At 41.5% G+C, this 21,728-nt stretch overlaps 1 protein-coding gene across 3 annotated transcripts in view; it reads left to right on the top strand.

The window, feature by feature from the left end:
- The window catches only part of FAM13A (family with sequence similarity 13 member A), a 128,213-nt gene that overhangs the window by 34,621 nt on the left and 71,864 nt on the right, over window positions 1–21,728 (top strand). For all 3 annotated transcript variants that reach the window (XM_050337880.1, XM_050337881.1, XM_050337882.1), the window contains exon 6: window positions 19,382–19,554. In XM_050337880.1, the coding sequence (XP_050193837.1) occupies window positions 19,382–19,554 (173 nt within the window). The remainder of the gene's footprint in view (window positions 1–19,381; window positions 19,555–21,728) is intronic.

Consider the following 21,728-nt stretch of genomic DNA (forward strand, 5'->3'; position numbering starts at 1 on the left):
AGTATGGGGCTGGTTTGGATTTGTGCTGGAAACAGTGTTGATAATTTTGGGGATGGTTTTGTTCCAGATTGTGGGGATGGGCATGGAAGGTGAATGTTTTCCCTCAGTGAGGTCTTTGTAACCTTTTACAAATTCTGGAATTATGTTTGAACCTGGTATTTCCAGTTTAACTTTTTGCAGCATTCAGTAGCCAATCCTTCTGGCTGGCTGGAGACACATTTTTCTCTTCCTCCTAGAAAATACCATGATATTCCACAGATGGAGCTGGCAGCATTGGGGTATATCACGGGATTATTACTATGTTTGTCATTTCCTTTTCTATATTCCAGTCCTCTCTAAAAATAATGGATTTCCACATTTCTCTCTTGCTTACGTAAAACAATTCATGACCTTTTTGTGTGTTTTATGGCAATAAGTGCAGTAGGTTAAGGTTGTACTGATGCAAAACAGAGTAACCTTTAGCTATTTATTAAGAGATATGATCTCAGGTAAAAGGTCATATATATAAATAGTCCTGGGAGAACAAAAGGAAATGAAAGGTGAACTGAATAGGGTATTAGTTTCATATTGAAAAGCAGTGATGCGTTTTTTTGCAAACTGTGAGATTTTGTTTTTTATCACTTCTGTCTAAAACAGCTTTGCTGAATTCTGGTTATTAAAGTGTAGTGTAAATGATGGCAAGGTAGAAAACAGACAGGAAGAAGCTGACCTGGTATCTATGTGCTAATAACAACCAAGGCAAAAACCCCATATATAAATACTAGCTGTCTCAATCTTTGTTACACGGTTTGTATGTCAGCTTTACTGACATAGTTCCCCCATCTAACAAGGGCGTTTTCATCACTTTCTGGGTACACAATGGAAAGTACACCTAATACATTATGAAGACATATTTTTTTTCAAATTTCTGTTCACATTAAATAATTTTTTATCTTTTTCCTGAAGGTACCTGTGCCACTGAATGACAACTTTGTGAACTGATACCTGAATAAAAATTAGTTGTTCCATCCAGTTAGCATGTATGAAAATACCTGGACCATATGAATTAGAAAATGCCTTTGAAGATCCCCATGCCATTGGTTACACAGTTTTGTCTTAGAAATAATAGGTAATTTGATACTTTGTGTCTCTTTCAGAGCCTTAATCAGGCATGAGCTATTTTGCATGATCACACAGAGGAGAGATTCCATATTGTCTTCGTCTTGTGAGTAGGAACAGCTCTGTAACTGCTGTGGCCCTTTTGGTTCTTCATTGGCACCCTTGACAGCACTGCTTCCTATCACACCTGTGCTGCTGTGCTCCAGGGAACTTAGTGCAGGAGACAGCATATTCCCCCCTCCAACATCAGATGAAGGGAGAGCCAGGAACTCTTAAATTCTCTGTTTCTTTTGAACTGCTCCACGCACAACCCTGTTGTGCACTTCTATTGTAGCCTGGGGAAGATTCGCAGGTGTGATGCTGGTGACACCCACCTGAAGCAAAGGCTGCATTGCGCTGTTTCATGGAGTGGTGCTGAGGGAAATGGAGTATTCCCTCCTCTGTGGTGTACAGCTGCTGACCCAGTAAAGAGTCAGCTGTTGCAGTCTGTCTCCGTGCAATCAAGCTAATGCATCATTTCTGCAGTTATTCGCAGCATGGAATCCACTGGATAATCCTCTTAATGGTTGCTCATCATACATAAGTGCGGCTGTACTGGCTCAAACTTGGGATCCATCCAGTCCAGTGTCCTGCCTCACACACTGCCCATAAGCAGATGTCCAGGGAAGAGTGTGGATAGGCAGCAAGGTGTTTCCTTCTTTTTCTTCTAGCAATTCATGACTATTCTTGGAGGTTTTCCTGCTGTTGAAATGATTTGTGTATTAAGTGATGTGCAGAGTAATTTTCTTGTGTCTCTCTTGCACATGTGTAAGTTTTTTGCTTCCAGCATGTCATCTGGAAAAGTGTGCCACAAATTGCTTCCTCTCATGTGAAGACTGACTCCATTTGTTTGTTAAAAACATGGCTTTTACTAGTGTCATTTGAAGGTCACCTGATTTTTCACCCCCTTTTTTTCTGTTTATTTATTTATTTATTTATTTAGCTGAAGGAGATAGTGATCAGTCCATCTTCTCTCCATCACCCATAACCCCTATAAGCTACCATTGTGGTTGTTTGGGTTTTTTCCTAATGAAAAATTACTCTTGGTATTTGCAACCCTAATTGCTGCACTGACAACAATTGTTTTTTCTGTCAAAGCCCCTGTATGAAGTCAGTGAGCAATCACATGTAATAGCTTTCCTCTTTTGGGGCACAAGGCCAAATACTTTAATGCAGTAAATTGGATGACATTTTGGTTAAGTCAGAGGGGCATGTTTTTTTATCGTAGAAGGGAATCTGACTCCTTGTTTCTGGAAAAAAATCTAATTTGTGCTTTAGTTAAGAAAAAGTTTCACACTGATTAAGTTCAACTTTATTTTAATTAAGGTGGTCTTCTACATATTAATAGCTAAAAATAGATCTGAGGCTTTCTTAGCAACATTTAAAACTTGAACTGAGAACCCCACAGGCCAGTTTCCTCTGAGTATGCAGTTTGTGAGACCAGAAAGAGATTAATTACTGAATCAAGTAGGAAAGAGAGGATGAGAACAGCAGTAATGATGAGATTGTTCCAAAGATATCTCAGAATATCAAATTATCAAAAAGTAAGTTTATTGTTGTCATTAAAATACAGTGCAAGGTATAGCCATTGTTTTTAGTAACTATTTTTTCCTAATTCCTTCCTTAAGCAATCATAATCAGATGCATTTGAAGGCTTGTGTTACAGTGGGGTAGCATGCTACAAATACAAAAGACTGTAAATTGACTCTGCAGTTCAGTATCTCTGGCACTACAGTTGACTGAGGCTGAAACTTAACAATTTTTATGCCCATTCAACAATTTGTTGAAAAGGATAAAAGCAAGGGTAGTATTCTGTTCCGTTTTGAACTTTTCATCCAAGACAGATAACAGCCTAGGATGCAAGTATGATGTTTGAATCCCTCTTACTTAATAATGGCAGTGGATAAAGGAATCAGTGTAGTTTATTCTATTTGAAGAAAAAGTATAATGAATAGCTAAAGCTAAACTACTGTAGCAAGTATTTTCTCATTCCACTGAAATGTACAAAAATATTGCCAAGGTTTTCACATAGAGAGTGCTAACTATTCAGGATGTAGCAGGCAATGTCTTCTACTGGTAGGTTCTTTCACAGTCTTTCTGCTGATATTAGTCATCTCCCTAAAATTAATTCAAGCATGTAATTGAAAATAAATATGTAATTGAATACTCTTACCCTTCCACAGATAATCCCAGTCAGTCTGCCTGTCTGAAGAGATGAACATAAAGAGAAATAAGTACAGGAAGGGTGACTAAGAGACATTGCTAGGTGTCTTATACCCTGCCTGTGATTTAGTCTCTCCTTTAAGGATGCCTTTGACCTATGGTGTTTCTTCATTCACGCAGGATGAAGTGAGGAGCTCTGGAGTACTCAATCACCTGTCTTTATATTAGTATCAGCACTTCTTGATGTGAAAGGATTATGCTCTTGAAGAATAAATAGGTCAAAGAGTATTCTAGGGATGTTCTAATCTTTCCTAATCATTGAGGTCTCCATAGTTAATTGGTTTAAAGCTTTTATTGAGATGAAGTCTCATGCATTGTAAAATCTGCATTTTGTATGGCTTGTGAAGAATCTGCCAGAGAGAGAAAGATTCTTTATCAATGGAATAGCCTTCTTAAGGAAGAGGGCCTGTTTCTTGGGCCAGTATAATTCACCTAATCTAGGTATAAGAATGCGGGGCTAGGATTTGAATGAAGTGAGTTCTTTTCTGGTTTTGGGGCTTTTTATTAGTTTTTGATAATTGTTAGCTTTTGTAGCAGAATCTTACCTAAGAATCTTATTTAATGGTCAGGAAGCACTGTTATGTTTAACCTAGAGTTAAAAGATTGTCTCATGCCCGAGGGAGCTTACAAACTCCTTGAGCTGTTTGAGCAACACAAAGAGTTGAGGAGTTTTGGTATGATGGTAATACATCTTGTGGAAAATAACAGTCCATTATTCAGCATAGGTCAATGGAAGTTGTTGTTCTTATAGTGTAAGGTTAGCAAGATCTGCAAGTCTCTAAATGTGCCACATATGCAGATGTAGGAGACGACGAGAAGTTTTGCTTTATGCTGATGGACTTCTGACTGGACTATTTGCCAATAAATATTGCTTGTCAAAGTTAGGAAATGAAATGTTCTCTGGCTTTCCCTGTGATCTTGTCAATTCTTACTTGAAAATCATTAAAGAAACTTAGTTCAAAATCTGGGATTTGGCAGTGCCCTGTACAGATGCTGACTATTTACTTCAACCCAAGTACTCTTGATAGTAGAAAATTTTCCTTAGGGGTAGGTGCGACTTGATGCCATCATGAGCAGGTATTCTAGTTTGGGCAGGTTTTGGGGAGTATGAGATGGAGAGGTGGTCACTGGCAGCTATTGACAGTAAGCTGGGCTTAGGTAATTCTTCAGACACGAACAGTAACACTGATTGTTGAACACACGCAGTTCAGCAAAACAAAGCTTGTTTGTTTGGTATCCAGTATGCTGTACTGGAGGTTGGTTTTGTTTTGTTTTGTTTTTTTCACATGGGAATGAAAAGTATGCAATTGCTAATAAACCTTACTCCTTAGAACATTCTCTGGAGATCTATAATGGTTAGAAGAGTGATGCTGATGTAGTATTTCTACATGCTAGTTATTTTGTGACTTCAAGTTCATTTATCCCAGTTGTACAGTAGCCATGTCACTGGTTTTAATGGAAATCAGGCTTTAAAGCACAACAGATGTCATCCCACAATTTCACAAATTTCACAAGCAATGCTAAAAATCTCAAGGAATTCTCAAGCTTCAGTTATTCAGAGATGCACAGAAATTCATGTAGGTAATTATGTAACAAGAGTATTATTTTATGCAAATACAAAGGCTGGTGTAGTTGCATAATCTTCCTTAACAGAAACACAGACAGACAAGTGCTCTTTAAGACTTTGCAAATGTGACTTGACTGCATTTTGTCATTTCTAGTACTCTATATGGAACACAAGTGCCTGCACTTTGAAAATTATGACTCAGGTTTATTATTTGAATCCCAGTAGCAGACAGTGTTCTGAGAGTAACAGAGTCAGATTTCTGAAGATGTACAGTTATTTAATCTATGCTAGTAGAATTTAGGGTTTAGTATAACTATGGTAACAAATACCTTAATTGTTTTTTGTGGGTTTTTTGTTTGTTTGTTTTTTTTGATCTGTGAGTTCACAGGATGCTTAGGAAAAAAAATATGTATTCCAAATTATGCTTCATTACTGAAGTATGACATTACTGGAAATAAGTACATATTCTTTCTACTTTCTGGATTTTAAAGGGTAACATCAAACAGATTGCCAGTCCTTCAAGAGCTAATATTCAAGAAAAAAACATTGACAACAGTAGATTCTCAGCTTGAACTGTGTTTGAGATTCTGGTTTTGCTTTGTTTGTTATAAGTTTTCCAAGTAGCCTAGGAACTCAGGCAGCCTGAAAATGTGACTGTTAGTCCTGCTTGGTATTTTCTAGTATCTTTTGTCTTTCAGCTTGCATCTTTTGTTTCAATGGTGGTGAGTTCTTCCCCTTGTCTTAATTAATATAAAGATATGCTGTACAGTTAAAAGAAAACAGCTAGTTTAAAGGAAGAGTGGTATAATGGCATGGTAATGTTTGCCTTGTAAAAACCAGCATGAATTGAAAGATAATAGGGAAGGGACAGGAGATTTGCAATTGTTGGAATAAACTATAAATAAGATCTTTTCATAGAGAACCAGAAAAATACACTTGTGTACTCTCTGCCCAGTGTAAATAAGATCTCTTGCCAGAGCCTGTACTGAGCAGACTTCTGGAGGTTAATGTTTAATAGGTTCTTAGCTAGTGCTGCTTGCTGTGTTGTCAGTATGTGTTTCTCTGCTCCCTTGGAAGCATTATTTTGTGCAAACTAAATGCATTTCTATACTGAAACACATCAACCTACATGAGCTGTTGCAGAATCCATGACGGAACAGTAAATAGTTGTTATCAGAGGGTTTTCTGCTTCTAGTTCACGCACTTTTGTTCTCATTTTTCACCTCTATTCAACATAATAGAAGCAATTATTGTACCACCTGATTCCTGCAATCCCTGACTGTTGCATGCTTATCTTAATAGCATTCAGTCAGTGGCAAGCCTGGTCCTACGCTAACTGCAGGAATGTTGATTTCTAACTTTTGTTAGCAAGTGACAGAAGAATATGATCTAACACACCTACGTGACTCACTTGAGTCATTTGTCTGCAAAGACTTGTACTTATAATTGGAGGTGTAGTTCTAATGAAGAGACAAAGCCATGAAAATGGGAGATAGAAAACACCTATGAGATCACCTAGAAGATTCTGTTATAGTACAGGATGTATTTTAACTCCTTTTCTAGTTCAGAGGTGAATGATCCAAGAAGAGGATCATTCCTGTCCTTTTTTTGCTGGATTGTTACGTGATCTAGTGGAATTTCTGGTGGAGTCTCAGCTTATCTGTATTACCCAGTGTTGATTCAGAGGGCCATAAAAATGTGCTAGTTGAGCTTGGGCACGTTTAGTGCCAGTTTATTGGTACGCCTGAGAGTGCTGCTTCACCTCTGTTCAAAATTCCTAGGGCCTGAACCTGCTTTTTTTTACAGTTTGTAAACAGCATTCTTTATTGCTGAGAAGGAAAAGGAATTGAAGTGTGGGTAGCTGGAGTCAGCCTTTACAGTCATCTTTTCAGTTGTTCAGGTTCCCTTAGTAATGATTTGGCCATATGGTATTTCAGGGCAGGAGAAATTTTCCTTGAAGGATTTGTCTGCACTTTATGGGATATAGCAGAGTTCGGGCCAGTGCCAGCAGTGTCTTTTAGGCAGAAAATTCTTTCATTACTGTGTAATTCACTGTCATGCTGTGAACAGGAGAAGTACCATACATGGAGAAAGACAGGTTTCTCAGCAGCTTGTTTGAACTTTCCAACCTACTTACATGGACTTCAGGGGAGCAGCTCTGAATTTTGGCACAGCTGCACATTTTTCTAAGGAAGAAATTCTTTGGCAAACACTTACTTGTTTACACCTCAAACAATTAGCCAACAGGAGGGATGGAGGAATGTGATGGGCGCTATACTGACTTACCTCTGTTCTCTTGCTTTTGACGGTCTCATTAACATTTGCCCTTTAACAGCATAGCACATTGTTACAGAGCATTTGCTTTAAGATTCCTTCACTGGAGGTGACATTTATTTTAAGAATATATTGAAATATCAAATGATGACCATCGTAACTACGGTAACCTACCATAACTTCTATTGCTCTCACTATTGCTCTGACTGGGCAGGTGAATACGGACATGAGCAGAAAGTCCGTAGGAAACTGAAAACAGGAGTCATCACCATACTCAGTCTTTTAAGTTCATTTCTACATCTGTCCTCGGACTGTGATCATCTGACCATCTTTGTGCTTCTTACTCTTCATCTTCTGTTCAAACACCTTCTGTTCAAACTGGGAGAGTCCAAAGAAACCAAGTGAAGAAGGGACAGAAGTTATTCCCAGAGGAGTAGTGTCCCATCAGTTTAAGGGGCTGGTGCAGTGTATCTGCTTATGAAATCAACCTCGGGACTCATTGCCAAAGCTTCACATGGTAATTTGAGGTAGTACGATGCCTGATATCTCATCAGCACCTCTGTGGTTGATACTGCTTAAAAATACTGAAGCTGAAGGACAGCCATCAGTATGGAGCAAAGGCCATAGGAAATACTCAGTCAATTGCTGTGGCCAAGCAATGGTAGATCCATATTTCCAGTCTCTGTATGTGAAGCAGATATGCAAGGGGGAAAAAAGGTAAATACCATTTACAGTCCACTAACTGGTTTTACTTATAATACTGTTTTGTCCTTGCTTTATACTGGATGGTGATGCTGACACATGCATAAGATTAATCCCACAGCATAAGAGAACCTACAGCCATTCTGCTGTGTTAAGTGCAGTGCTAGGGAGTACAGACACAGGAGCTGAAGAGTGGGAGTTTGAGATCCTTGGAGTTTAAAACTGAATTTGTGAGTGACTTTGCAAGGGTATGTGGAAGCAGGCTTATACGTGGGGCAGATGTAGGTTACCAGCAGTTCATATGATGACACGATTACATAAATTTAAAAGAGGAAATTGAAAAAAGCAAAATCCAAACCCCAAGGTTAGAATCTTTCTCAGTGCAGTGACACAAACACAGTACATGCCAAACCATAAGCTGATGGAAATCTCTAGGAAGGAGTGCAAGAGAGGATTGTTTCATATTGTCCTGAAAAATATATGCAAAAGGAATTTGGTATTACCTCAAGAAAGAGGAGGTATTTTTGTTATTGTGTAATTTTCCCTGTGTATTACTTTGAAACTATGCATTGTATCTCTCCAATGCGAAGGCATACATGCTTGTTTTGTTTTTGAGTTTTTATTTAGCCCATCAAGGAGTTCTCAACGTGCTTTTTGCTGGGATTCCTCATGGATGGCTGCAGTTGCCAAATCAGACTTAAACATTTTATTCCAGTTTGCAGTGAACTGGCTGTGCGCTCAGCTGTGGCATGCTGTTCTCTGCTGCATCTGCAGATCCCCAGTTTGCAAAGCCTGCATCAATCCCACTCTTTCCTCTCTTCTTGGATAAAGCTCTCTTCAACCTAGTTCCGAACATTGTCTGCACTTAGGAGTCCTTTGGCAAACAGATGCCACCCAGCAGTCGGCGATCGCTGGGAGTTGGTTGTATCTTCTGGCTTGAGGCCCATACATCTTGTCACTTTTTGGCCTACATCCCATGCATGCTGCATGCCTGAAGCATTTTGGCAAAGCTGCCTGTAAAGCTGCACAGGGCAGGAGGCTGAAGGGATTCCCTTAGGCAAATGTGCCTGGTTTCCTGCAGAAAAGGGGCCTTAGGGTGTTGCTGGTTCACTCCAGCAACTGCCTGTTGTGCGTGTACCATAGAGAGTCCCAGGTTTGAAGATAAGCTTACTACTGGATTGTTTTCTTGAATTTCAATGTTTTTAGGACAGTATAGCTTTAGGCTCAGATTACATCTTTCTGAAGTGTACAATTTTTATGTTTAGCCTTCAGGGAAAATTTGGAATTTCTTTACGGGATGTGCTTTGACTGGCTTGTAAGAGACATGATTTTAACCTTGAAAATTTACTGAAACAAATCTATGGAATTCACAGCCAGTGAAAAGTAAACTACCTCTGGAAATGCAGTAGCTGCATAGCTGTGTTGAATTTCTTGGATTTTCTGAGAGCATTTGCTGGCTCCTTACCTCTGGAATCATGCAGTGTTTGCAAAGCTTTTAGGTGTGTGTTTACTTTCAAGCATTTAAGCAGTTCTGCTGTTTGCAGTGGCTTCTGTCAAATATGGAGGCTGTAGTGATGTTTCTTGAACTCTGTCAGGCTTGGTGCCTTCCCTGGGGAGCCTGTTCCAGTGCCTGATCACACTCTGTGTGAAGAACCGTTTCCCAATATCCAGCCTAAAGCTCCCCTGACACAATTTCATGCCGTTCCCTCTGGTCCTGTCACTGGTCTCCTCGTAGAAAAGATCAGTGTCTTCCCCTTCTGCTTCCCCCAGGGAGGAAGTTGTGAACTGCCTTGAGGTTTCCCCTCAGTCTCCTCTTCTCCAGGCTGAACATACCAAGTGACCTCAGGCGCTCCTCATACAGCTTCCCCTCAAGGCCCTTCACCATCTGCATTGCCCTCCTTTAGACATTCTCTAACAGGTTAATATCTTTTCTATATTGCAGTGCCCAAAACTGCACACAATATTCAAGGGAAGGCCTTCCAGTGCAGAGCAGAGCAGGACAATCCCCTCCCTTGACCAGCTGGTTTGCCTGATGCCCCCCAGGACACGCTTGGCCCTCCTGGCTGCCAAGGCACTGCTGACTCATATTCAACTTGCTGTTGACCAGGACCCGCAGGTCCCTTTCTGTGGCACTGCTTTCCAGCTTCTCATTCCCCATTCTGTACGAACATGCGGGGTTGCCCCACCCCAGGAGCAGAATCCAGCACTTTGCCTTGTTGAACTTCATATGGTTGGTTATTGCTCAGCCCTCTAATTTGTCACAGTCTCTCTGCAGGGCCTGTATCCTCGAAGGAGTCAGCAGCTCCTCACAATTCAGTGTCTTTGGCACTCTTAGTATTCCTTCCAGTCCTGCATCCAAGTCATTTATGAAGGTATTGAAGAGCACAAGGCCAAGGTGGAGGAACCTTGTGGAGCCCCACTAATGACAGGTCACCAGTCTGATGTCACCCTATTCATTGTTACCCTCAGTGCTCGACCTGTGAGCCAGTTGCTCACCCACCACATGATGGGTGTCCAATTGTGTGCTGAACAGTTTGTCCAGAAGGATCCTGTGAGAGACAGTATCAAAAGCTTTACTAAAGTCCAAAAGGATTACATCAGCTGTCTTCCCTTGATCAACTAGGTGGGTTACCTTTGTCATAAAAGGAAATTAAGTTTGACAAGCAGGACTAGGATGTGGTTTAAAGGAAGATAATGTTCAGCTCTTTGCATCCAAAGAGTCTTGACCTCATTCAGGCACCTAAATTTCAATAAAACATTGTAACTTCATTGAACTTTAAAGCTTCATACACTTTAGGATTGCATCAAATTTATAACTTTGATATCTGAGTAGGGCAGAGTACAGAGGAGGTGTTTTAGTGATCCAGTGCCTAAAAATATAAGTAGAGTAAGAGAAATCCAAATTTGGCAGTGGCAGCTGCACATATTGTAAGGATGACCGCATTTATCGTGACTTTATGATTTCAGTGTGGCAGTTAATCAAGGCAGGATTTCAGGCTTGGTTCTGAGTGTGGAAGAGAACTGGTAACTGAATTATTTTGCAAGTATGTGTTGACTCTCTGCTAAACCTGGTAAGGATTACAGAGCTATTGATCTTTGTCTCCCAGTGTCAGTAATCTAAGATGATGAGGCATCTTTAATCTGAGGAGAACTTCAGAACTGTAATATGTGTCTGTGGTTTTAAAATCAATATTGTAGGTGGTAGGTGAAGTGATGAATCAAGGAATGGAATCTATGTTTTGGCAAGTATTTAAGCACAAGCCCATTTTAGTAAGACAGCAGCTTTGATAAAGACAACTGTTCTCTTGCTTTAAGCTTAGTCCAGGCTTAAGGTCTTAGAATCATAGAATGTTTGGGGTTGGAAGGGACCTGTAAAGGCCATCTAGTCCAACCTCCCTGCAATAAGTAGGGACGCGTTCAACTACATGAGGTTAATCAGAGCCCCTTTCAACCTGACTCTGAATGTTTCCAGGGATGGGGCATCCATCACATCTCTGGGGAACCTGTTCCAGTGTTTTACCACTGTGATTTTAAAAAATTTCTTACTTATATCTAGTCTGAATCTACCTTCTTTATCATAATATGCCCTTGTAAAGACTCCCTCTCTGGCTTTCTTATAAGCCTGTTTTAGGTACTGGAAAGCTGGCATAAGGTCTTCCTGGAACTGTCTCTTCTCCAGGCTGAATAACCCCAACTCTCTCAGCCTTTCCTCATAAGGAAATGAGGAATATTAGGAACCTAGAAAACCTAGAAAATAGAAATGTTATGTCCCTCTGATCATTTCTGTGGCCCTTCTCTGGACCAGCTTGAACAGATCTATGCCTTTCTTGTGCTGTGGTCTCCAGAGGTGGATGCAGCACTCCCGCTGGGATCCAAGCAGAGCAGAGAGGCAGAATCACCTCTTTTGATCTACTGGTCATGTTTCTTTCCATGCAGCCCAAGACACAATTGGCTTTCTGGGTTTCAAGTGCACATTGATGGGTCTCGTCCAGCCTCTCATCCACCAACACCACCAAGTCCTTCTCAGCAGGGCTGTTATCAATCTGTTCATGCCTCAGCCTGTATTGGTACCAGGGGTTGCCCTGATTCAGGTGCAGCACCTTGCACTTGGCCTCATGGGATTTCCATGGACCCACTTCTTAACCTTGTCCAGGCTTCTCTGGATGGCGTCCTGTTCTTAAGGTGTGTCCACAGGACACGTGGGAATAATATAAGAAGTGTGAGATGAATGCAACTGAAAAATCTTCCTGTCGAGCTATCCCTGCCTTTGGGCCTGAAAGATATCTGGTTCTTATAGCTGCAGGAGATTCATACCATCCAAATTCATCCCGGAAGTCCCTGACAGCAATCAAATGGTGGTGAAGCTGGTGTTGTGTGAGAACTGGCTGCTCTATGAAGTTTTGGAGAACAACACAAGTACAGCATAAATACCTGTTCTAATCACTGAATAACTTGAAGGGCACTGCTGTCTCAGCAGGAATTTCCACCTGATTCTCTGGGACAATTCAGGATGACCTAAACCCTCTGGCAAAAGTCTGTGCCTTCAGACAAGGCCTGGTGTAATTCACTGTCACTGTCATTACCATTAACTAAGTTTGGTAGAGAGCTTACAGCTCTGTGTATGTGTGGTTAGAAATCTCGTTGAGATACTTAGTGGTTTTAAATGGAGTGAATGGATTGTATTTGTTTCAAGAGCTATCAGTGGCCAGATACCAACCTTGGTTAACTTTGGCAGATGTCTCATTCCTTGGTTATTTTACTGAACAGAACTGGTTGAATCAGGTAGGTTAGCTGTCAGGCAAGAGCTGGCTAATGGTCTCCCTTGCTTAGTCATTCATGAAGCAGAGGTCATGCTGATCAGTGGATACACTGATGTGTAAGCTTTGTGCTGATAGCTAGCCAAATTGAGACTAGAGTGAGAAAGAAAGCAGCATTCCAGATTTCCTTGTATCGCTCAGCCACTTAGACTTTTGAAAAGAAATGTGCCTTTTTCTATTCTGTGGAATATTTGTATTGATATAGACAACTTGTAAGTTGAAAGAGCCCTAGGGTGACAAAATAAGAAGCCCTTCAAAAAGTGATTTGGAGCTCTTTGTTTTGGTGGACAACCCTAAGAATTCCATTTGTGTCTCAAGCAAGTTTTTGAGTGAGATTTCTCTCTTATCTGGAAGAGAACTGTGCTCATGCAGCATTAAAGCATATACAGCACATTCTTCTATTTAAGTACGCCATGGGGTTTTTAATGAAAACCTTATAGAAATATCTTTATTATCCTTTCAATTGTAGCATTTAAATATAAACTCACAGCTAATTTCTTTTAAAAGTTTTGCATATTTTTAATTAATGGCCAGTCTTCGCGAGCGAAGATCCGGGGAAGGTCTTTACACCTTCCAGCCTGCGCATTGGATTTTTTAGGTGAGACACAGTGTGCGCGGAACTGAGCCCACCCTTTAATCCTAAGGTTCATCTGCCGGGGCCAAGCGAGCTTGGACGGTGGCAGCGAGGTCCTCAGGACGTAGGTGGGTTGCCTTTAAGGGCTAACGAGCCCCACCTGCCCGGGAGTGGCCCTGACCGGGAATCGAACCCGGGTCTCCGCGGTGATAGCGCGGCGCCTTTACCACTAGACCACCAGGGGCTCTGTAAAAGTTTTGCATATACACTTCATAATTACTTACTCAGTATGAATTGTTCAGTTATTTACATGTTCATGCTTAGGTTGGGATATTGGAAGTTTTTCTTTTCCTCCTTGAGAACATGAGTGATGTACTCAGATTTCTGAGGATGACCTGTGCCAAGGATCTGTGTCTTTACATCATGTTGATTCATATGCACAGGGCTCTCCAGACTCATCTTGGTGTGGAGCAGTCCCAGAGAAAGATTAGTCACCACACCACGTCAGGTCTTTAGAATACATGGCATATTTATCTTTGATCTTTGAACCTGGGAACTCCTGAAATCTCACAGGAAGACAAAACATCTCTGTGATGCACCCAGTCACTTACAAAGAATCTTGGTGGTGGTATTGCTTGGGATGATGCCACCTTGACTGGTCAGCTTATGCCTCTAGGGGAAAGGTTTTCTTACACTTTCTTCAACACTCATCATGACGTATGTTTATAGTGGTCATAAAACTGACTGGTCTCCATTAAGGCTGCAAACACAGTTTCTTGCATCTGAACTTTGAAACAACAAAACTTGAAAGCCAAATGCAGGATATATGGTGCAATATTTCCTTGTGGTTTTTCTGCTCTTTGGTGTTTTGATTATCCTTTATTGTGCCTGTCCCTTTGATTATCAGTAGCACCTGATACTGTTTTACTTGTATTTTGCTGGAATGAAGGTGTATTTGAAATTACAGAGTAGGACATTTCAGCAGAGCCCATGCTTTCAGTGGCCACAGTCTGTAGCTATAATGTAACAGCCCACAATATACCTGGTCCAGGCTGAGTCTGATCTTCGTCAGATGCAGTTTGGGCTTAAGCTACACCACATAAAAAACTTAAGGGAAACAAAAATCAATTTATTTTTTCTTCAACAAAACCATCCCTGTTCTCTAAGGCTGTCCTTGGATTTATTGATGTCGTCTTCCAAAGTGAAGCTTTTCATTTATTTACAAAGATGCAGAGATTACTGTTCAGCAGACCATAGTGGTTAGTTTGTCTGGGACAAAGTGCTGCTTTGACAGATGCCACACCACGATAGGCATCTCAGTGTGCAGCAGTTCATACATTCAGTTCATTTGCTGGATAGATAAGATTGTCAAAGAGGAAATTAAAAAATCTCTAGAATGGTTGAAGTTGAAGGGACCTCTGATGGTGATCTTGTTCAAACCTCCTGCTCAAGCTCATCTATAGCAAGTAACACAGGGCTGTGTGCAGATGGATTTTGGATATTTCCTCAGATGGAGACTCCTCCAAAACCTCTTTGGGCAGTCTGTGCCAAGGCTTTGTCACCCTCACAGTGAAAAAGTTTCCTGATGTTCAGAGGGAACCTCCCGTGTTTCGATTTGTGCCCATTGCCTTCTGTCGTGTCACTGGGCACCACTGAAAAGACTTTTGGCTCCGTTCTGTTTACACACTCTCTTCTCTCTTCTGTCATCTAACAGCTAAATGTGCTTGTCTTCCCAGAATCATCTTGAAAATGCATAACCTATAGCATTGTTGTCCTCACTTTGTAAGGTAATGTTCTCTAGCTTAATTGCATGAAACTTATGCATGTGCATGAACAAAGAAGTCTGCCAAAAAATTTTCTGTTTGAGAGCTCCACCACTCAAAAAAGCATTTAAACTGCTTCTCACTGTAGTTCTTTAATCTGCTTTTTGAGGAATTCAAATTACAAAAGTCTTTGCCTGCCCACAGACATATCTTCATCTCAGTGGCACCCCAGCAAATTGCAGCTGTTACGTGAGTTGTGCAGGTGGCTTTTTCACATGGTCTGTAAAAACTGTGGAAGGAGGCAGCAAACATTGTTCCTCCCTATTGTTGATAAGGATTGAAGACACAATACTTAAATGAAAAACATTCATTTAACTTTTAATGCGTATGAGTTCAAGGAATATTTTTTTCTACATAGAGTCACGGAAAAATTCGGGTTGGAAGGGACCCATAAAGGTCATTGTGTCCAACTCCCTGCTCCTCAGTGTATTTTGGTACTGATGCAACTGAAAGTGGTTTTATACAGAAAGAAAGTCTATGTAAGTTCAATTCAGGTATAAGTTGCTATTACTTGCAGACTATATGGCTAAAGAAATAACTACAGTGCTATGATGTTGTTTTCCAAAGCTATCAAAATACTAGCTTATAGACCATCTGGAACAGCGGATGGATAACATTGGTTCCTTCCACTTCTTAAGGATTTTGAAGTGCTCTAAAAAATGCAGTGGTAATCCTAAATGTGAATGTGATCTTTCAAACAGAATTTTCCTGCAGAACTTGTGTGTGATTAGCATGCCTTTTATTGGAAGTGCCTGCATGCAAGTGATCTTTTACTGCCAGAAAATGAGAATTGAAGCCTAAAGGATTTTTTTTTTCCTTTTAGAGCACCAGAATAATAAATAGATTTTTTTTTATAGAATTCACTAGTACAAGGAGCTTCTGTAAATCAGTGTAAAGTCCATGAACAATTTGTACAGAAGGATTCTGATATGCGCTGCTCAGCAGATGTCGCCTGTTTGCTAGTGCTTATTGTTGGGTAAGGCAGATTCTACAGTACCTGGTAGCAAAATTATTAGCTTTGTAAATTGTGTTCTTGAAATCAGGATGCACATGGTAGGGGAGGGGTGGAAAGGCTTGTGTCCTGCTGTTCTCCAGGCTTCAATGACTACTACCATATGTAATATATCGTAGAAGTTGTCTGTTTTGCTTAGGAGCCCCTGGTGGTCTAGGGGTAAAGGCGCCGCGCTATCACCGTGGAGACCCGGGTTCGATTCCCGGTCAGGGCCACTCCCGGGCAGGTGGGGCTCGTTAGCCCTTAAAGGCAACCCACCTACGTCCTGAGGACCTCGCTGCCACCGTCCAAGCTCGCTTGGCCCCGGCAGATGAACCTTAGGATTAAAGGGTGGGCTCAGTTCTGCACACACTGTGTCTCACCTAAAAAATCCAATGCGCAGGCTGGAAGGTGGAAAGACCTTCCCCGGATCTTCGCTCGCGAAGACTGGCCATTATTATTATTATTATGTCTGTTTTGCTTACACCCACGTGTGCTTCTGTAGAACAATAATGGAAAAATCTGTAGGATCTGTTCTGGTTTAGAGGTCTGTCTTATGTACAGTCACCATTTTTGTTACTCTGGTGAAGAGCTTCTGTGATGTGCATGACATCAGCTCTAGTGGCTCATGGTGAAGTAGCACCAAAAGGCTACAGTAAGAGGTGATCTGCTGGAGGATGTGAGGGCTGTGCAGAGGGATCTGGACAGGCTGGATGGGTGGGCCAAGACCAATTGTATGATGTTCAACAAGGCGAAGTGTCGCGTCCTGCACTTGAATCACAGCAGCCCCAGGCAGCGTTACAGTCTGGGAAAGAGTGGCTGGAGAGCTGTCCAGCAGAAAAGGACTTGGAGTGCTGGTCAGCAGCCACTGAACATGAGACAGCAGGTGGCCAAGAAGGCCAGTGACAACCTGGCTGTGTATCAGAAATAGTGTGGCCAGCAGGACCAGGGCAGTGATACAGAGTCCCTCTGTACTTGGTACTGGTGAGGCCACACCTCAAGTGCTGTGTCCAGTTCTGAGCCCCTCACTACAAGAAAGACCTTGAGGTGCTGGAGCAAGTCCAGTGAAGGGCAACAGAGCTGGTGAAGGGTCTGGAGTTCAAGTCTTATGAGGAGCGGCTCAGGAAGCTGGGGATATTTAGACTGGAGAAATGGAGGCTGAGGTGTGATCTTTACCTGGATGGAGGTTATAGTGAGGTGAGGATCAGTCTCTTCTCTCCAGTAGCAAGCAATAGCATAAGAGGAAGCAACCTTGAGTTGTGCCACTGGAGGTTTCAACTGGATAGGGTTAGTCTGAAAGGTATACTGAAAGGGTTGTCAAGTATTGGAAAAGGCTCCCCTGGGAAGTGATTAAATCACTATCCCTGGAGATTTAAAAGATGTGTAGATGTGGCATTTAGGGAAATGTTTTAGTGGTGGACTTGGCAGTGTTAGATTAATGGTTGGACTAATGATCTTAGAGGTCTTTCCCAACCTAAACAATTCTGTGATTCTATGTCCCCATGCAAGCATGACAGACAACAGTCTGCAGAAAAGCTAAAATGGCTGGCTGTAAGTTTTCAGTGGCAAAAAAAGAGCTTAACAGCCATTCCATCAGAATTCAGTGAATTAGTGCCTCCAGATCCCAGGCCCTGCTGCCTCCTGTTGTGTATTCTTTCCTGTAAAACTCCTTGTCTCCCTTTCTCCCTGTAGACGTGGTTTTCCCCTTTTAAAGGCTGCTGCCGTTCTGTAGCAGCTGAGAGGCACAGCCTGGTGTCCATGTGCTGTGGAGCCAGTTCCCATGGTGCCCACAGCCACAGACTGCTGCAGGTGGTGGGCTAACAGAGTATTGCTGTATGGCTGGAAGACAGCAGAGGGTACAAAGGTGAGATCTTGACTTTGGGCAAAATGCCCATTGACGTCAGCGAAGGCAGGATCTCACCAAGAGCATGCAGTGCAGAGGCTGAAGCTGGGAAGTTCTCTCAACATATATCTCTGGTTTCCCTTTGCTGCTGATACATGTTTTATTTTTCATTTTATTCTCTTCAGAGCTCAGTAAGAAGCAGCTTTCTGTCCTGTGAAACTTTTCAACACACACACAAAGCATTTGAAAGCAACTGTGAGTGGAACAAAGCACTAGAAACAGAAGTATAATGAAAAATTTTACAAAAAATCTTAGGGTAAGCCAGGTACACAAGGGTTTAGGAGTTCAGGAATTCTGATTTACTGTCCAACAGATTTATAATAACTACAGCAGACAGCAGAACTGGTAAACAAATGGATAATTAAAACCATTAGGAACCATCAGCATTATTTCTGGCAAATTCTCTCAATTCAAAAACAAGGAAAAGACTGTTGCCATATCTAGAATAGAAGTGTGGGGTTTTTATTTTAATCAATGTGTAACAATGTTGTGAAACTCCCAGTCATAGGATCTTGCAAAGGCTAAAAACAGAAGTGAACACAAGAGAAAACTGAATTTAGTCACAAAGGTTAGGTTCAATGTTTGTTGATAAAACACAGTGAAACAGGTGCAATGACCAAGTCAAGAAAAGGTCCTGTAACACGGAATTCCAAAACCTGGGGCAGTGCATGAAGGGCAGACCCCTGAACTTGCTCCTCTTCTCCCCTGGGCATTCTTTATCTGCTGCTGATGCTGGACAGCTGTCTGATCTTATTTCTTATGTTCTGTATGCTTCCCTGATAGGTCCGAGCAAGAGCCCTGGCCTTCCTGTAGATGGATTCAGTGGTGCTTGGAAACTTTGCTTATATTTAGGGAGCCCAGCTTCCAACTCTATGTCCTGGCTCAGACCAAGACATACACCAGTCCTCAGCAAAGAGCACCAATCCATAATGTTTTCATCCTTCTTGAGAATTTTTTTTCCAGGGTATGATATCAATTGTCATTAAAAATGGTGTGAAGGAGGTTGAGAAGAGGTATATAACTACTTTTACCATCTATTTCTCCAGTCATGTCAAGAAGCAAATTCAGTGCAAACTTTTTTAATCTCTCTCCTGTGATGCAGAAAATAAGTTTATTTTACTTACCTTTCTTTTCTTAATTTCATTCTTGCCTCTGCTCTTTCAATAGACACACCTTTATTTTCTTTAAATAGGCTTTATCAAGCAGAATGTTTGACTTATATATATATTATAATATTGTTTTGTACCTTGTCTTATTCTTTGCTGCTTGTGCACTGGTACGGAATGTCTTTCTGTTACAGATTATCTGAAAAGGCCGTTCTGGCCTTTCTTCCTTTCACATTTCAATTTCCTCTCTCCTTACTTCCATAGATGACCAATTCCACAGTGGAACGATCCAGCCAAATGTGCCGAGTACCACAACCAGGCCGGTCAGATGGAATACCTCGGGTCAACATCCATTTAACAGACAGTGGTTCACGTGGGAAGGAGATGGACTTCACAGATGAAATCTCCTTCACTAACAGTGATGTGTTTTTCTCCAGGTTAGTGTTCTTTTCTTGTCTTTGTATTTGTCTCCTTGTTTGTTTTGTACCTGCACCTCCAGCTCTGGGCTTTTTGAACACTTACAAAATATGCTGGGGTCTAAGGCAAATTAATGTGCCTATTCCTGTTAAATCTACACACTCCAAAGCCAGCTGTGTGCTTTGGTTTGCCTTTCCAACATAAAATTTCAAGCATATGAAGGTAGGCTGCTTGGTGAAGGAGTGCAGATGGATAGGACTGATATATAATCAGGCATTAGAAATTACACCAAGCACAAGATGTAACTGCAATGTCAGGTGTCTCCTCTGAGTAATCAAGTGTATCTGATCTGCCCAGTTTAAGTGTTAACAGATGGCTGACTTCATTCTCACTCTCAGTCCAAAAGGAAGGGATTTTGGAGGGTTTTCTCTTTCTGGCTATAACAATGCTAATACTACTATTTTTCAGACATGACAGAATCAAAGAATATATAGAGAATATCTATAAGATTACCTGTCTGAATTTATCTATGAGAGTCTATTGGTTTAAAGCATCTACAAAAGTATCTCTCTTAAAAGATTATTTTGAGTTTTGGTTGCTGGCACATTGTTTATTAGGTGAACAGGTGATGGGCAGTTTGCTTTCTTGTAAAGTCCTTCCCAGAACATCAGGCTGAACCAGGATCTTTTTTTTGTTCTCAGGATATTGAATTGAGTCTGTCATTCTCTCTCCTCTTGTGTCTAGTGCAGCACATGAAGGATTCAGGTTACTGTGGGAAATTGCAGTGTGCTACTGAAATAAGGAGTTGGCCTAATGTGGGAAATGGTGCTATTTACATATCATGAAACACAACACCGCAGTCTCAGCACACCAACAGGAACACAAAGCAGAGGCAGTGCTGCCAGACACATAACTGAGTGACTTCACTGTGTTAGCAGGAGATGTGTGCTGTTCTCAACACTAGTGCAGACAGACAGCACTCAATTTACAAGTTAGCAAATCAGGCATTGACACCAGATTTTGATTCATAGTAATGGTTCTGAAGCCCTTGCAGGCACTTGTGCTCTCTAAGTTCTAGCTGCATAAGTTCTAGTTGCACTCTCCCCAAACTTCCCCCAAAGCTCCTGCACCCAGAACATATCAGGTTTGTTTACGTGGCTTCATTAATCCAGCTCCTTTTGACTGAGATGAGTTAGGAAACAATTACCAGAGCAGGTCATCTGGCAAAACTGAGAAGGCAATATAGTTCTACCAGCTAGACGGGGCCAAGCAGGTGGGGCTGGGTCAGAAGCTACAGCTTCTTGTGTTGGTATGCTGGAGAGTGGCAGAGAGTGTGCCCCTGCCTGTATTCTGCTGCGTGTTGCAGGATGTAAAGGGAAATGAAGTGCTCTAGGGCTGAAACAAAGGACTGAAGAGTCTTGTGTCTGGGAAGGTATGTGTGACTGACGTACTTCGTGAGATTACCCCAAAAACTGCTATTCTTTTAGGAGAACATTCCCCAAAAGATGTAATTATTTGCTGTAGTAATTCATACTTTCTTGTCAATGTGTAATTGCTTAGAAGAGTACAAGTATGGAACAGTTGGGCCAATACCGGCACAGGACATTAAGCACCAAATGAAATGTGTTTGTAATTAGGCAGAAGCCTAATCTTCATGCTTAGGCCTTGGGGTGAAAGATGTCTAATCTAAGATCTCTTATTTTATCTGGGAAATTAATAAGCTGTAGAAATTAATTCTCTTGTAATCCCATTTTGTTCAAGCATGCCCTAGTTTTCTGTCCTCTATCACACTTCTGTACTTATTTACCTAATTGGCTTGAATATCCACACCGCTCTTCGTGTCCGGTACTTTTGTGTCAGTGATCTGCTGTCAGTGATCTGCTGAGCGGGTAGTGTTTGTTGTTTCCTACCCAGCACCAGGATGGCAGGTTGTTGGGAAGGATGGGATGGAGACAAGGCCTTGGAATACCCCTGAGAGAAAGAGCACAGAGAGGTCTCTAGCAGACATAACACACTTGAGGTGTCTGTGCAACAGGCAGAAACCTGTATTCCCTGGCATTAATGTAGTGCTCTGATATATCAGAAGTGGTTTTAAACGTGCTTTTGAAAGCAGTGGGTCACTCCTGTGTAATTTAAGCTCACATTGAGGTATTACCTGGTTTTATTTCAGTGCAAGGCTATTTTTAGGAGTTTC

The sequence above is a fragment of the Myiozetetes cayanensis genome, unplaced genomic scaffold, assembly GCF_022539395.1.
Source record: "Myiozetetes cayanensis isolate MyiCay16 unplaced genomic scaffold, myiCay2020 scf7, whole genome shotgun sequence".
In the NCBI taxonomy this organism is placed as follows: domain Eukaryota; kingdom Metazoa; phylum Chordata; class Aves; order Passeriformes; family Tyrannidae; genus Myiozetetes; species Myiozetetes cayanensis.